We start from the raw sequence: 17,646 nt of genomic DNA on the forward strand, positions 1-17,646 counted from the left end.
CAACTTTGCAAGCCTGAGCTGCCATTGAAACTTTTTGAAAATTTTCAAGTTATCAGCTCCCTGAGCTCTGCTCGATGTTGTAGTTAGACAACAATTTTGACTTTATCTTTGTGTGTGTCTCATGATCGGCCTATGATTCATTTTCATATATTGTTTCTTGAATCCTCTCATATTCCTTTAGAAAGCTCGTCATGTTGTACTGTGGTCCCACGTTGCATTCCTCCCTTGACTCCTTGATGTTGTGTTTATGAATGGGTAGAATTCTTGCTTGAACCATAGTGGTGCCCACTTCTCTCTAGTATCATATATGTCCTGGAGGTATTTGACATTTTGAATTTCGTGCTTGCCAATTATCTGCTGCCATAGTGTTTCAAATTCTTCCTTGGTTAATGAATTGTCAATAGTGTCATTGAATTTTTCCCTTAGTCCATCCTTTTTATCCATGCATCATTTCAGGTTTGTACTTTATGTGAAACATACAGTTTCTGTGTTTTTTTTGTTTAAAAAATCTGCCCTATTGCTGACCGCATTGCACCATCTTGGTTTGTCATCATTGAAATAGGTTGCTTCTTGCCCATTGCCTCTAGGAATGTCTAAGGAGGTGTTTGGTTTCCACCTCCTAAAATTTAGTCCCTGTCACATCGACCACAGTAAACATGTTTGATACTATTTGAAGTATTAAACATAGACTAATTATAAAACTAATTATACAGTTTGAGACTAATTTGTGAGACGAATCTATTAAGCCTACATGATTTGATAATATGGTGCTACAGTAATATGTGCTAATGATGGATTAATTAGGCTTACTAGATTCGTCTCACGAATTAGTCACGGCTTCTGTAATTAGTTTTATTATTAATATCCGAACACCCGATGTGATAATAGATATGATATCTGATGTGACATCTCCTAAACTTTAGTCCCTGGATCAAACACCCCCTAGAGCAAACATTTGAATGTCTCGTCTGAAATCAGTGCACACCTCAAGATGCAAGTTAGACCATTTATTCTTTGTACCTCAATATATTCTGTTGTTGTTAGAAGGTCTGGATAACTCTGTGTGGGTATATCCATCATTAAATTTGATATGTCCCGGTTAGTATCCCATGTGTTTCTTTGTGTAGCCGTCATTTGGTGAAGCAATTCCCCGCAGCTCAGCTGAACAGTATCAAGTTGTTTTTCTGTAATTTCCATTTGTGATTGCAGCTTGGTACAATTTATTTTTGCTTCCTTAACATATTTCATCCCTGCAGTGCAAACAGATATCATATTATTGTCCTAATTGAGCCTTTTTTTCTTGCTTGCAACAAAATAGGGGAAAAGCACTGGACTAAGGTAATAAAAAACCCACACTCCCTTTGAATGTTTCTTTCTTTTTTTCTTACCATCATTGTTTCTCTGATTCTGCTTTCTATTAAGTTGTCTTTCTCTGTGGCATTTGAAGTTACTTCTATTGTGTCCCCTAGCAATTATGAAACATGAATTTTTTTCAAGATTTATACAGAGATACTCAAATGTTGCATACTGATGTTAATCGAAAACCCATATTATATGCTAAAATCGCAACAGATTCATGGACAACACTATAACACTAGTGCCTGTGTGCAGTCAGTTAAACATTATCAATATCAGTGTTTTCAGGTATTATTTTTTTGAGTTAAATGCACCATAGGTCTTTTAACTTTTGGTGGTGTGTCATATAGGTCCATCCACTTTTAAACTTTATTTTTTGGTCTATTAACTTTTGGTGGTGTGTCATACAGGTCCATCAACTTTTAAACTGCATTTTTGGGTCCATTAACTTTTGGTGGTGTGTCATCCAGGTCCATCAACTTTTAAATTGCATTTTTTTGGTCCTTAAACTTTTTAACTGGTTTACCGTAGATTCATACCCCTTCGTTTAGCGAATAGATCTGATATGGCACGCCAAAAAAGCAGCCACCATGAAGTACAGGACGAGATCACCATTCGGAGATAATCTTCAATATGAAGAACCTGATGGGATCACCATCTAGGGTTTCTCGAGCGACGGCTCGACGGGGAATAAACTCCACAATAAAATCCAGTCTAATCTATCCGGTACAAGGCCGAAGGCCACAAGTATAGGTACACAGGCCACCAGAACCAAACAAAACTCGGATTCCACCAGCCCAACTAGGACTGATTGAACCTGAGTCCCTGATTCGGTTAATATGCATGGCATGTCCAAACGCAGCCACCAATTTGATTCACGTACACAGGTGCACGCAGGCACTAAAAGCTAGATGTTAGATAAAAGATCGTGTATCATAACTGGATAGAAAACTAATGCATGAAAATAATAAAATACTACGGCAAGGATACTAATCACGTTGGGAAAATTCCATTGATCTCCACCTCTTTAGAATTAGTACCGATGTATTTTGTTGGCTTTATTTTCTCCTCCTTTCCACGTAATAATAAGACACCTCTATAAAAAAATATCTTTGATGACAGTCCAACAGTTGTAAATTTCTTCATGTCCACAATATATTTATCCTTAAAAATAATAGTCCCAAATATAAGACCAGAGGATATTAACGAATTACTAGCTGCTACGTTTGAATTATTGCTAGACAAGTCCCTATGAACATCTTGAGGGGCTATGGACTCATCACCTACTTCACGGTGGTTGCTTATTTGGCGTGCCATGTCAGATCTATTCGCTAAACGAAGGGGTACGGACCTACGGTGAACCAGTTAAAAAGTTTAGGGACTCAAAAATGTAGTTTGAAAGTTGATGGACTTGGATGACACATAACTAAAAGTTAATGGACCCAAAAATATAATTTGGAAGTTGATGGACCCAAATGACACATCACCAAAAGTTAATGGACCTATGGTGCATTTAACTCTTTGTTTTTTGTTCAAAAGTATAGCAATTCCTTGACTTGGTACCCATATTTATCAATAGTTTGTAAATTGGCGGTAGAGTCTTACCGTCTGTGACCGAAAGGTCCCGGGTTCGAGTCGCGGTCTCCTCGCATTGCACGGGCGAGGGTAAGGCTTGCCACTGACATCCTTCTCCAGACCCCGCACAGAGCGAGAGCTCTCTGCACTGGTATGTCCTTTTTTGTAAATTGTTAGCTAGATTTCAGCAAATTGAAATTTAATTTGCAAAACCAAAGGGGTAGTCATTGATCCATTATTTTATTTGCAGGACTTTTTGTGATGACAAGTTTTGAAGAGGGGGAGATAAATTTGGGGTGTAAGAAGCTAGAAAATAGTGGGCACATTATTCAGATTTGTAGAGTACCTGATTTAGCGATCTCTCATGTGTTGAAGTGTTGCTCTTGTGCTTTCATTTGCAGATTGTTATGCGTGTGTACTTGATTATTGGAAGACGTTTTTTGGATCTTGGACAAGGTGCTTCTAACACTCCCAACTTCATATATGTATGTTGTCACTGGTTCCAACTTCCAAAGGCTAAGGCATACAAGGAACAAGAAATATCTCTGTCAAAGCGTTGATGCATTCATTCATGTGTGACTGTGTGTCCAGCATACAATACAAATTCACCAATCTGGCTGATGACCTGTGTGAAGATTGGTGGCTGCCTCACCTTACCTCACCTGCACATGTAGAAAAATGCCTCTATTCTGCAAGATGTGCATATATACTAGCATCTGGATAGAAATTTCCCTGTACCTGCTACGTTTTATCCGTTCCTGCTACCTGTGCCTGCTGGATGATTATTGGGTTTTGGATCTTTGTGCTAATGCTGATGGGTTTTGGATATTTGTTGATTTTTTATGTGTTATTGAAATCTGACAGATAAAAGGATAGCAAATCTGTCGGTTTTTCTTTTGGCTGATGCGTCAGCTTTTCATTTGTCAAAAATTTGACAGATTTTTGGTGTAAAAATCTGTCAACAGACATGTAGACAGACTCAAATCTATTCCACAAACGTTTTCAAAGAGCGCTTCACAAAAAAAAAAAAAAACTTGAAGCTTTTAAAGTACATCTTTAGATGCTCCATAAAATAGATGACGTTGGCTCTCAAGTCTCAACTTCATTTTTTCTTCTGAGAGTTTGTAGAGTTATCCCTGTTTGGCTAGTAAAATTAGAAGCGGAGTTAAAAAAAGTGGAGTGGAGCAATCCCATGTGAACCCTAAAAGTATATAATATTTAATATTCGTTAGTGGAGAACAATTTATTACACAATTTACAAAATCACAATTTAGATCAACTAGTGTACGAGATGGAAAACTACAATGCATGATTTCATCCTTGCACGGAGTCACGCACCATGGAGTCGCTTGCTTGCATGGAATCACAGCTTACGAAGTCGATTGATCAGATCCATCGGCGGATTGCAGCATACTCGAAGTCTCGAAAATGTGAGGTGTCGTGACTTAGCTTCACGTGGTGCGACTCAAGTGGCGTCAGCCTGTTCGCTAGTTGTTTTTGAGCTGATAAGCTTGGCTGGTGCTGGTTTGTTGTTAGAGAAAAATACTGTACCATGACTGTTAAGCCCTAGCAAAACTAACAAGCGAACAAACTGAATTAACCGATGCATCTCGATGCTAAGTTGTCTTTTTTATGTTTTCAGGCCTTTGGGCCATATATGCCAAGTGCTAGTACAAGTGTTACATGCCTAGGTGGAGTGGCCCTTCATTTAGCGGCTGCCCCACCATATGAAGTACTGTTTGTTAATTTATTGTGAGAGAAAAATACTGTACCATGCCTGATAAGTCGAGTGGAGTTTCGGTCAGCTTCAACTCCTGTGTGTACAATTACAATGGTAAATAGTTGTTTTTATATCTCTTTTTGAAATAAACGAGAACCCCTTAAAACTACTATTTTTAACTTCATGTTTTTACACGCTGTAGGAAGTTGAGCTAAAGTTGTGCCAAAAAAAGATTCATTTAGATTTTGAATTTTTTTAGTCAGCAGAGGTTATAGTGCGTGGCTGGTTGGAGCATGGACGACTGTTCACTCGCTCATATACGATCGTAGATTATAAGCTGGAATAATATTTTTCTCTCACACCAAACCAACCAGCAGTAAATAATCCATGATCGTTTACGACGAAACGAAAAGGCCGGCATATGAAATGGGTTGTCTCGGCGGAGGACGACAAGAGCATGAACGGATAGGCGTGAAATGGATCCAATTGTCTCATATCTCGGCGGAGGGCAAGAGCATGGGGGTTGAAATGGTACAATATAATTTTTGAATCTGAATAATTTCTTTCCCACCAGTTTTTTTAAGCATGGACAACAGTTTTTTTTTTTTTTTTTTGAATCTGAAACAAACGGGCCGAATAACCCAGAGAGATGTATGGCCCACTCTCTTTTTTTGTTTGTTTTAATTTTGTCAAGCTGCAGGGTTCGATTACGGCAAACGAATACCGCTGGTCTGCTACTCGGAACATCACTGCAACCTGCAGGAACGCTGAATGCCCAAGGCTTGGCTATCTAAACTCTTTAATAACAAAGCTGGTGATGATGTGCTGCTAATGCTGGAGTTCAGTCTGAATCTAACCGTTGTCCGTTGACTCACTAATAACACCAGATGGGTGACTATTCTTTCCAGTGAGAGCTAAATTAATGGTGGTATCAACTGTTTGTGCAGCATCCAGGTTCGATCGGCGCCAGTTTGGGAGAGTTGCAACTTGCAACCACTTAACTAGGTGCCAGGATGTGTCCGGTGACTGGATCTGTCGCAAAACAAAATGGTAGTACTGATCATGTTTTGACTCGATGGCAAAACAATTTAATGGTACTCGATTGCCTAGATAAGATCCGAATACAAATAGCCAACCGGTGCCGGTTCCGCTCAGCAATAGCGGAAGAGAGAGTGTGCGCTTACCTGGTACCTGCTCGTCGCCGGTGAAGGCCTGGTAAGGGACTGGGCGTCGGCGCCTCGGAGGTCGCCCAGTTGCTGCACGGAGAGAGAGAGAGAGAGAGCACGCCGGGTGAATGGCAGAAGAAGTTGAGTGTTTTTTTATTTTTGTAAACTTTTTAATTACAAATAGACCCGGCTGAACTATTTTCTAAAAATAGACTAGAAACTCGTTAAAAAAAACAAATGGACTAGAAATTCGTTTAGAAAAACAAATGGGCTAGAAATTCGGCGGCCATACCATGCAGGCGTACACCCGAGATATACGATCCAGTGCTGGTCGTTCTAAAGTCAAACTGAGATCCAGTCCAGGTCAAATTAATCTAACTTTGATGAGTTTATAGATAATTTTGTAATACTAATAATTATAATTTGAAAAAATTATGCTATAAAAAATGTATTTCATAATAAATTTAACGATACTTATTTTATATCGTAATATCAGTAAGCTTTTTATAAAAAAGTTAGTATGGTTTGATTTAATATTATAGCTAGAAGTGGATTCTTTCTAGCTGGGAGGGAGTATTAAGCAAGCAACCAAATATGCATACTTGTCTATTTGAATAAATTTTTATAAAGCTTAAAAAATGAATAGATATCCGACAGCCATGAGACCAATTTGATTAGATTTATACTACTTTTGAGTGTAAAAATACATGGACTCAAAACTCTATTGAAATATCTAGAAATAAATAATTGTCTGTATTGTTTAATTCATGTTAAGTAAAAAAAATCATAAAATCAGTTTTGATAGATCTAGCCTGCCTTAATATCTCATTGTGCAATCAAATATAGCTATGCATTTTCTAACTTACCTTATGTTTGCCAATCTTATAAAAATGCATAACAAATGTGCCTATGTCACTAGGCTTCAAAGTAGCTTGGATATGTGAGCCACTGGACATCTTAGGTAGCATTTGAATCCTAAGAGATTCTACCGTCTAGATTATAGAATCTAGATTTCTTGAAACCTGGATAATAAAAATCCTGTTTGTTTGGATCTTTGGATCCTACCTATAGATTATAGGTATTTTAAAACATTTTTCTTCAAAATACCCTCAGCCTTGCATCTCCTCATGTATAAGGTGAGGACAAATTTGTCTTCGAATGATTGAGAAGAGAAAGAATTCTGAAAAAGTTGGAGGGCTGATGGATTCTGGGATTGTAAGAATCTAGCCATAGTATTTTTCTCGTTCCGTCTGGAATCTCCATCGTTTGGACATCTTGCAAAATGATTTTATCTAATTTTCAAAATATCAAGGGTATTCAATTCCTACGTTAAGAGATCATGTATTGGATACTAGGGTCAAATAATGCCTTGGGACAACTATGTGGGGACAAGAGATACACCATGAGGCCAGGCTAAGGGCCTGTCTAGTTCTCAACAATTTTCACCTCAAAGTGTCACATCGAATCTTGCGACACATGCATGGAGTACTAAATATAGACGAAAAAAAACTAATTGCACAGTTAGGTGAGAAATCGCGAGACGAAACTTTCGAACCTAATTAGTCCATAATTAGATACTAATTACCAAATACAAACGAAAGTGCTACAGTAGCCAAACCCAAAAATTTTTGGGAACTAAACGCGCCCTAAAGATTACATTTTGGTCATCTAGGGATAGGAGCTTCTTCCGGATTACACCTATAGAAGTCAGAGTGAATGCACCATTAGACTTAACAAGGGTGTTAGCAAAAAAAAAAACTATGGGTGATTTTTTTTTATCTCATACTCGGCCCTCATGGCCTTGTATTAATAGACGTGGTCATGACAGCGGTGATGATTATCAGGGAATAAGAGCGCGCTAAAAAAACGGTGACCCTAGCCCTTGTCGTGCTTCCCTTGATGGGCCAAAGAAATTGGGTCGACGGACGTGTCATCGGCACCTAACAAGCTAGGCTGAATGAAACGAATCTTGATTTCATTTCCCAGGAGCCAAGCCGTGGGCCTTTTTGCGTCCTGGGCCCGAATTGAAGTGGACACCCATGTAACAAATCACCCGACAACTGCATGAGACGGATTGGGTCAGGCTAGATTCGTAAAAAAAAAAAAAAATACACCCTAAAATACAGGAGCTCAAGTTTTAACTATCTATTGCTGATGTGGTGAAAACACATATATACCGTGGAGAGCTAGTGTTGTTCGTGGCAGGTGCCCTAAGAGCAAGTACAGTAAGGGTTTTAGGTAGCCTGTAGGTTGTGTGCTGATGTGGAGACGAGAGAGGAGAAGCACACCCTATTCGCTTGAACTACTTTTCAATCAACAAACAATATTTTTCTCTCACAATAAATCCGCATAAGCATCAGCATAAGCTAAATTTCAGCATAAGCAAACAGGGTAGCAGACTATAAGTTTACAGCTAGTTTATACATAAGAACCAAAAACTTTTTGTAAGAAAAATATGTATGTCATAAATGAGCTGACTACCGCATGAGTGACTACCGCATGAGTGAGCTGACTACCGCATGAGTGAGCTGATAGATTAATTGTAAGTTTATGTAGGAGTACGACGTTGGATTGTATTATTATCCTTGCCCTAATAACGGCTAGAGCACACTAATCCTTGCCACCGGCCAGTTAAAACCGGGAACACGAGACAAATCTCGAAGCACGGAACGGGCCATATGCATGTCCAAAAGTTCTGAATATTTCTTGTCTGCCAAGCGGCCTGTGACCCCGCGAGAATCGAGATGCCGATTTCGATGTGCGCAGCTGGGCGAGATCCTAAGCTCGGATTAGCGTATTCAAATGCTTAAATAACGCGAGCGGCCAGTGGTTAGCAGAGCGTTTAGCTCTCTGTCTCTGTGCGACAGCTAATCCTGATCGATGCGCCCAGCCCCGGCAATGCATGCATCGGGAAGAAGAATCTCAGGCTGGTGCTCGCGAACAAAAGTCCAAGCCGGCAGCAGGGCGCGCGGAGCAGAATAATTCGGTGGTTGACCCGCTGCCGCTAGGCGTGGTCCGTGTGAGCGCGGTCGCAACGCCGTGGCCCGGTGGATCCTCTGCGTCCGCGCCCAGAATGTGAACGCTGCGGTCAGTGGCCGTTGGTGTCGGTTGCCGACGAGAATCCATCGTGTCCTTTCGCCTGCAAGGACTAGGAGGCCTTTCCTGGGAGACGTAGAGGATCTCGTTCGCGTCAGACCAACCGTCGGCCTATTCGCTCGATCGTACTTAGTTTATAAACTATAATTAATAAATAGTATTTTCTCTCATATCCAACTAGCTAACTGTACACCAGGCAGCGTGCTACCGGCGTCCTGCTGCCGCAGCGCGCACCGCCAGACACAGCCAGCCAGCATCACTTGTCGCACGCCATGGCACGGCCACGGTAGGGCACACCGCACGACGCCGCCAGCTTGCTTTATAAAAAAGCGGCCACTGTGCGCAGCCGAAGGTCAAAGCTTCCCCCTCACGGCCTCATGCCCTCACCTCAAGGTTCAACAAGCAAAGGAGATCGAGAAGGCGGTCGAAGAGCAGGGGAAGGTGCCCCGCTCCGCTCCAGGCTGGCAATGTGATGGCGCAACAGCGGCAGCAACGCAGGCGCGGGAGCGGCGGCGGCGGCGGCGTCCTCCGCCTCGTCGCGGTGCTCCTCCTGCTCTCGCTCTGCCTCGCTCGCGCCGACGCCGTGGCCGTGGCCGCGCCTTCGGCTCCTCTCGGTATGTGTTCCTGGGCATCATCTGCTGCCCCACGTCGGCCAGTTCCGCATTGGGGTCCTTCCCGACTTTGATTTGAACGGCTTGGTCTCTGTGTTCTCTTCTCTTTGCAGCGGGTGCTGCTCCTGCCTCGGAGTCGGAGCATGGCGTGGCGACCGCACTGGAGAATGCTCTAGCACAGGTCAGTGATTCACCCCCAAAACCAAAATGAAGCTTCAATTGTTGCACCACAATTACTGCTGCCCTTTTACCGGGTTTAAATGCAAAGGTAAGATTAGTTCCAAAAGCGATTTGATTGACACTAGATCAAGGGAATGCATATGCATCTGGCCGCCGGCCGGAGACAATAGCATGATGTGCAAGCGTCAAGTAGCATACTGTATTTTATTTTCCTATATATAATGGCAGCTGGTAAGCTGCCATTTTTTTGTGAGAGCAGATTTCTCAACTAACAAGATTACAACTCTATAAACAATCATAGTTAGAGGGTCTGCTTTCCTTCTTTTTTTGTCAATTGCTCGTTCATTTGCTGATCGATTAAACAGGACGTGCCTAATCTGATGATTCTGGTTGACTGAATAACAATGGTCCACGTGTCCAGGAGGAGGTGGCGCGCGGGCACTCCACGGCCTCGACGGCGGCGGGAGAGGAGGACGAAGGCGACGGAGCGGTGGTGCTGGAGAGGGCGGCGATGGAGTCGACCGAGGACTACGGCATCCCCAGCGCCAATAGCCGGCACGTCCCGCACCCGTGATCGGCGACCATCACCACCGGCTGCATCGCCGCCGGCCGCATGGGATGGGATCCAGAATAATCAATCACAGCTGCTGCTCTGCTAACCTGTGGCATGCCGCAGCGGGATCGGGGGCAGGAACAGCAGGAAGAACAGTGTAGTCGCAGTGATTGTAGTTCGCGCGTGGCTTGGCTACTCAGCAATCACTTTTTTGTCTTAGTAAACCTTTTCTGTGCTTCTTTGCATGTACTGCACTGCACGGCCATCTAGTCGTCAATGTGGCTGTGATTATATGCGCGTGTGCTCGCCTCTGACCGATGTCTCTGTCTCCATGTCTCGCACCAGAGCTCTGTGTCGGTGACTCCTCGGTGTGATCCTAGCTGGTTAACATGTGCTGGAAACCTTGTTTAATCCGCTTCTGCCCATCTGTGCTGTGCTCTGTGCTGCGAATGCCAGGCGTATACTAATTTCTTCTCCATTTCCTACATGATTATAGATTATTAGTATATATGATGGACTATGAGGATGTCGGCCAGTCAAAAGTGTTTCGATCTGTCGACCGAATATGTCTGCCCAGATGTTTGATCTCAGTATGCGAGACATGTATATAGTCAAAGTTTAGATAGTTTGCATTGGCTACATTCGGCGTAAAGCGCGAGTTAGGGGGTGTTCGGCTGGTATGGTTGTGGAGAAATTTGGATGGTTTAGAGGAATTTTGGAGGAATTTGTGAGAAGAAAATACTGTTCCGAATGAAAAAAGAAGGCCCCGTTCGCGTGCCCTTAAATCCGGCTGGATCCGCTTCTTTTTTCATTCGGAACACAAATTCCTTCAGAATTTCTCTAAACCATCCAAATTCGTTTGTGATCTGAGTGAGTTGTCTATGCACATGTAATACCTTGTAGCTAACCAATGTTGCCAAAGTATGCTAATTTGTGCCACGCCATAGGAAGAAGTCCTTTTTACTAGCTCAATTTGTGTCAAGCAATCAACTTATTAACCCCATAACAAAATTTTAGCACCAGTTACTCCCACTACATGTAGCTGAACAGTAATAGTCAATAACGCGCTAAAGTGATAGGGATATTGCCATGCCATCTAGGAGGCATCGCCAATGACTCATTATAAGAGATGGACATATAGTGCCCGTCATTTTTACGATAAAAGTGATGAGCTTAATTATAAGGCCATCACCTCATATACTCAATAGTGACGGGCCTTAGCTATGTCCATCACTTGTGACTTACTCAACAGTGACACGCTTCTCTCTATGCCCTGTCACTACTTACCTTAGTTCCTCTCGACAGCAATGTGACATATAAAAATAAGGTAATGAATCATATGCACCTAGGACCACTCTGGAAAACCTAAATCAAGCCTCTCCTATGCAGAATTTAACTTATCGACTCTATAAACTTGTGTAGATGATGGCACTTGCAGGAAATGCTCGACTGGCAGGATTTTGCTAAGGAATTGTCCACATCAAGTTAAGAACCATTAAAAAGCAAATACTATAATCTATATAAAGCTTGTGTGCATCCATGCATTATCCTTGGTCGTATCTTCTTCACAAACCTTATTTTTCTAAGCTTTTTCCTTGCAACATGTGATAGCAGACGCCAAATGACCAACCTTTCTAATAGAAGAGGCATTTGTATGAATAGGGAGGTATAGAGTTTGCTAGCTCGAGCTCTTCTATCAAATATCAAGTTGCCGTCAAAAACACTATTGAGAAAAGGCATTCCTCTATTGCTATCTTTTATTACTTCCCATTTAATTTTCTTATATTTATATTCATGAGGCACCGCACTTGTTGATGCATGAACTTTGCATTGAGATGGATAAGAGAAGTGTGACTGTTGCTATATATCAAAGGCCGAGCAGTCTGGACCTCATCATCGATGAACATCTTTGTAATCATTTGGACAACAGAGGTTATGACTGCTAATGATAGCAAAGGATTCGTGGATAGATCCAAACACCCTCTCTATTGGTTGTAGTACATGTTTTAAGATTATAATTGACTCGCTAGAGAAGTGTATAGCATTATCATCCCACTTAGGAATTTTCTACAAATGCTGACATTTTTACAAATTTAGAGAATACCTTAAAATCTTGTGCAGTGAAGACTTAATATGGGTTCTCTAGTGTGTCCTAAATGCCTACAAGGAATCAACTTAACTTTTTGTGGTTTTTTCTAGGGCATGATGAAGTGGTACCAGTTCCTCAATTCTAAGGAGAAGTTACTATGTTGAACCTTAGCCAGTTGTGCCTGGCATTAGCCTTGTTGTAGACATTGTTTTGGACTTTGAAGGATTTGATTCTAGGGTGAACATATTTTGTGTCCTTTACTTGTTGGGTCATTGCAACGACATGCACATGCAAGTCGTTTTATTTTGGAGGTGTTGTTTTTTGAGAGCCTTCATCGTGGTCCAGGTGCTACTACAGTGGTAAGTAGAATTGAAAACCACGTTGTGTGTTGTACCACGTTGTACCTTCTCTAGTTTTCATAGGTTGTGTACACCTTAGTTGTGTAGATGATTTGAGTAATCTTATTATAATTGTTAACTTGATGTAATTGTCTATGTTCAATAAAAATGATTTTTATGAAAAAAATAGATAAATAAAAAGACCTATGTCATTAGGAGATTAGTAGGGGTAAATTTATTCAGAGGTCAAGTGGACAAATCGGTTTGTTTGGAGTTGATCTGTTTGAAATATGGCCAGCCCAATAGGAAAGTGGCCTGGACTTCTGATTCGACGGGCTAGGACGATGGATTAAAAGCGGGCCGCTTTTCCCAGCCCAATAGATCTCGTAGTCATGTCCTATCGGACGGCTGCGGCCTCGATCGCTGGCCGGATAGCAAGCACGAGGGTTTCTATTGCGGCGGGTTTTTTTCACTCCGGCGGCCGCAGCGTGTGACAAGCAGGCCCTCCCGCGAGCTCGCGGCGGATCCAACGACCGATCGATCCGTCATCCTCTCAGTTCCTCATCCCTCCGGGCATCCGGATTCCGGCGAGCGGAGGAAGGCGCCATGAAAGCTGCGGAGGACGCCACGCGCTGCCCTGAGATCCCCCGGCGGTGCCACCACTGCGCCGGGCCACTCTCTAAGGACATGGTGAACCCACGCCCCCAGATCGCCTCCTCCCTCTTGTCCATGACGCTGTCGCTACCCGCCGGGTCGCCCTGCCTCTGTGGCAACCCATCTGTTTGTTTCGTCTAACCTGCTGTTGCCGCTGCTAGCGGTTGTTGATTCTCCGCCTGCTAATTCGGGCGGTTGACCCTGCTAGCGAGTTTTTGGTTGTCTACTGATTATGGCCCGACTCAGTTCCAGTTGTGCGAGTAGTTGCTGCTTCGATGCGCCTATGTTCGTGAGCGTAGTTAGTGTGCACAAATTGAAATTGGCAGCTCGGCATGGGATTTATATTGATTTGGAGGAAGAAATTATATGCTAGTATTATGTTTTTGTTACGCTCGACCTGCTTTTGCTGCATCTAGTGGTTGATTCTCTACATCCGAATATGCAGCCTGAGGACAGTGCCAGTGGTGTCCTTTTTTATTTATAAAAAAGAAAAAAAATCCACATACTTTGATTTTGGCAGTGCAAGTTTTTCGTGCTCAGATGTTTGTAAATGAGAGTAGTCATTTTGTGCATATTGACATTCACAGCTCAGCATAGAGATTTGTTTACAAACTGCTGCAAGAAGTATTGAATTTCCGAAAGTAACTAACACAGCTCAACTGATCCTTGATTTTGTTATTGCTTGAAGGAAACGAGCAGCTGGACAGTACCTCCGTTGGTTCGAGATAGCTTCTCCATGGTATGTTCCCTCTCCAGCTTGGCTGATGTTCTGTAAGATACTAGGACTTTGATGTGGCTGTTAATATTAAATACACGTATGTTCCCATCTCGTGGCAGATTGGTTCGGCTCTTGGGGGTATAGCAGGAGCCTTTTATGGTTTCAACCATGGTATGTTCTCTTCTGTAATCTGTAGCAAATTGAGTTGTTTGAGCACTATTCGATGTGTGTGCATGCCTGATGATTAGATTGTCTTATGCCATTTATTTCACTCTGCCTTGTGACTAATGAATGGATTGTAATTAAATTAGTTTGGGATCCACATGCTGCAGCTCATTTTGTCTATGTGATTGTAATTTGTGAGTGTTGTTACTAGTTGGCTTAGTAACACTTGCCATTCATACTTGTACTGAATCTCATTAGCATATGATTTACTGGAAACGGTTTGGGATTATCTTTGCATGTGTAAACAGTACTTTGCAAATAGCAGAATGTTTATTCCTCATACGTACCTGAGCATGTAAAAAATCGTCTTCCTTATTGGTTCACATTATATTTATTCGCTTCATTTACATTGAGTTGATTTTTGCTTTGTATATTTTTTGATAAATGGGCATAGGATGAAATCGGTTAACCTTTTTGTGTTTTTCATAAGTTTTGGCCAGTTAATGCTGCTGTGCGCCTGTACAATGATAATTATTTTTCCATAAGATCTGATATGTGAGCTTCTAATGCAGTTATGCCTGTTGTTCGACGCCACATTAAGGGCCCAATGTGGATGCATTTTTTTGTTGGTGTAAGTTATTATATACTTTTATAATCCATACATTAACAGTTTCTTGTGGACCTGTTCAGCATGAACCATTTTGAGGACATTTCTTAGTAACTTCATGGCTATCACTGAGACAATCTTCAGTTGTAACATTCATTCTATAGCAGATATCAATACCTAATTCGTTCTAATGTTCTAAGCAGACCATTCATGACTTTATCTCTGCACAGTGCTGAATATCCAATCAGACCCTGTATTCTATTTAACAATTCCACCAAATCAGATAATGTTTATGAATGTGTGCCATGTTGAGATTTCTTAGTGTGTATCCATAGCTGCACCTAGTTAAGAGGGAAAAATTATGAGCACTGTCTTTTTTGCCAAGAACAATAAAAAGTTGATCACATGATGATCTGGTGCAAAGAAGTATTAGTCTGATCGTCCTATTTGTTTGTTTCCCTTATATGCAGGCACCACCAGTTATTGTGTTCTCTTCTGCATGTGCTGGATTAGCAGGTTAGTCATTAGTCTTCTATGTGATTTTTTTTTGTCCGTTTAGCTATTTTGTGTGCTTATTTTGCTGTCCAAAAATTTAGCTTTTTTATTATCATGGCAATGCTGGATACAATTATTTTTTTATTTATAGAGATTTTCCTGGTGCAAGCGGTAGAGTCTTACCGCCTGTGACCGGAAGGTCCCGGGTTCGAGTCGCTGTCTCCTCGCATTGCATAGGCGAGGGTAAGGCTTGCCACTGACACCCTTCCCCAGACCCCGCACAGAGCGGGAGCTCTCTGCACTGGGTACACCCTTTTTTATAGAGATTTTGTGTATTACTCATGTAAGTTTTAATATACCATAGAAATTGCTCCAGTCGCCATCCTTGACAAGTTACCTTGTGGCAAATAGATTTTACCTTTTCTATTTCCATCCACAATGTCCCCTGCCAAAGGTTAGGTGAACTTAATTGGATATAAACCATTCAAAAGTAGAACAGGAGCAGAAGGGAACCTCAGCAATTAATTTTTTCTTTTCAAAAGGGTTGTCCTGATTGGCCTGCATTGGGCTTTGATCTCGGAATTTTGCGGTGTAGGACATTTTCCCGAGGCAGATGAGCTTTTTAATATTATCGAGCATTAGTGCTAAGCCATTCTTTTACTGGTTTACTGGTTATTTTGGGCATGGATTTGGTTCGATTATATGTACATGCATGGCTCACCTCAGCTCTCCTACAATTTCAATCATATTTATATAATTATATGCATGATGCTAAATTTGCTAATGCTTAATTGCTCTACAAAGTGTGGGGGATTGCGAGTTTGCAATTTGCTAATGCTTAATAAGCAGCAGTGACACCTGCTTAGGATTTAGAAGCTTTAGCATGTCAATGAGACCAGACTTGTAACAGAAGGTTTTGCACATCCTCAATCGTAAACTGCCCCTCTTCTCCTGCTGAATTATATGAATCGTCAACACATAACTGGCATGTAATTGTGTTGTTCATTATTGATGTGGGGCTGTTGGCAAGCATGTCACAATCAGAAACTGCATACTATTTGATGTTTCTCATGGTTAGCATACAGCATTTATTTATTTTGTTAATAGATAGTCAGAATGGAGTAAAGATGCATGGTAGGCAAGTATTGATCTCACCTCACGTTTCTTACTTCTGTTTAATATGACTATTCCATGAAATCATTTTTAACACATTCACTGCAGGACATGACACTCCTATTATCACTGAAATTATTTTTATTGATCTGTAGGTGGTACAATACCAGCCACTGCACAGCTGGTTTCGTCATCCTATCATGCTGTGTCATCGCACTCCTTTGCCCGCTCTTCTTCGCATGTAGCAGCGCATTCGCCCTCCTTTGCCCCCTCTGCATCTCATGACGACATGCACAAGACAAGAAGCTCCTCACCGTTGTGAGTTATTGGTGCAACAACAGTTCCTCTACATAACTTGCCTGCCTTGAGAAACTATCTTAACTCCCATCCTACTCTATGAAACATGAATGTTTTATCACTCCTTGCGCTGTTTAATGGGGGATATGCTTTTGTAAATGGTAATTTTTTCTCGTGGACGGATGCTATATGTGCCCTGTTTATAAATTTTGGATATAGCATTGGGCTTTGTTTTATGGTCCAATAAAAGTTAGTGCTGTGACCAGTGTACACTCAGATGAGGTTCTTTTGAGATATTCCAGCTCTGGAAGATATTGTTGTGCTCAATGGTAGTGTGACTGCATTCAGTATTTACAAGTAAAATGCCAGGTAGTCTTCCTTGGTGGTTAATTGTGAACACATTGCCTTCGTTGGATATCCAGTGCTGAGATGCCAAAGTATAATTCGGATATCTTTTATGTTTATCCGTGAATTGAATGACTTCAGTGAAGGGTTGTCTTGTTTCAAACAAACAATTTTAGTGTGCTTTAGCTTTTTGAGACATGCTTTTGCTGTGAAGGCGTCAGCTTTCAACATTGTAGCAAAATTCGAATCAGTCTTCAAATCAAATCAGTGCTGGATTGAAGTTTGCAGACAGCAATATCCTTCTCTTCCTGCCTCTACAGCGCACCAGTGAGCTCTTACTATTTTCTGATTCATTAGAGCAACTCCAGCCCTAAAACTAGGGTTCCTGCCTTTGATTTGAGGGCTTTTTCTACTTTGAGGTCTTCAATTCTTCATTTTTTGAAGACCCGTCACTACCAAGGGCTCTTAAACTTCTGTTTCTTATGACATGTGATACATGTTCATCGCTAACATATTTTCTCTCTCTTGGGCGGGGGGTTAACCTCAATGGCGATAGGTTACCGGGCGT

The 17,646-nt window shown here is 41.7% G+C and overlaps 2 protein-coding genes across 2 annotated transcripts; both read left to right on the forward strand.

Moving 5' to 3' along the window:
* Positions 1-9,281: 9,281 nt before the first annotated feature.
* LOC136451891 (uncharacterized) lies at positions 9,282-10,650 on the forward strand. The gene is made up of 3 exons (XM_066452571.1): positions 9,282-9,527; positions 9,638-9,705; positions 10,126-10,650. Exons 1-3 carry the CDS (start codon positions 9,386-9,388, stop codon positions 10,276-10,278), a joined length of 363 nt encoding a protein of 120 aa, XP_066308668.1. The 5' UTR covers positions 9,282-9,385; the 3' UTR covers positions 10,279-10,650.
* Positions 10,651-13,118: 2,468 nt separating this feature from the next.
* LOC136451892 (uncharacterized) lies at positions 13,119-17,137 on the forward strand. The gene is made up of 6 exons (XM_066452572.1): positions 13,119-13,374; positions 14,027-14,077; positions 14,176-14,227; positions 14,794-14,852; positions 15,299-15,344; positions 16,592-17,137. Exons 1-6 carry the CDS (start codon positions 13,291-13,293, stop codon positions 16,756-16,758), a joined length of 459 nt encoding a protein of 152 aa, XP_066308669.1. The 5' UTR covers positions 13,119-13,290; the 3' UTR covers positions 16,759-17,137.
* The last annotated feature ends 509 nt before the right edge of the window (positions 17,138-17,646 follow it).

The sequence above is a fragment of the Miscanthus floridulus genome, chromosome 5, assembly GCF_019320115.1.
Source record: "Miscanthus floridulus cultivar M001 chromosome 5, ASM1932011v1, whole genome shotgun sequence".
Classification (NCBI taxonomy): Eukaryota; Viridiplantae; Streptophyta; class Magnoliopsida; order Poales; family Poaceae; genus Miscanthus; species Miscanthus floridulus.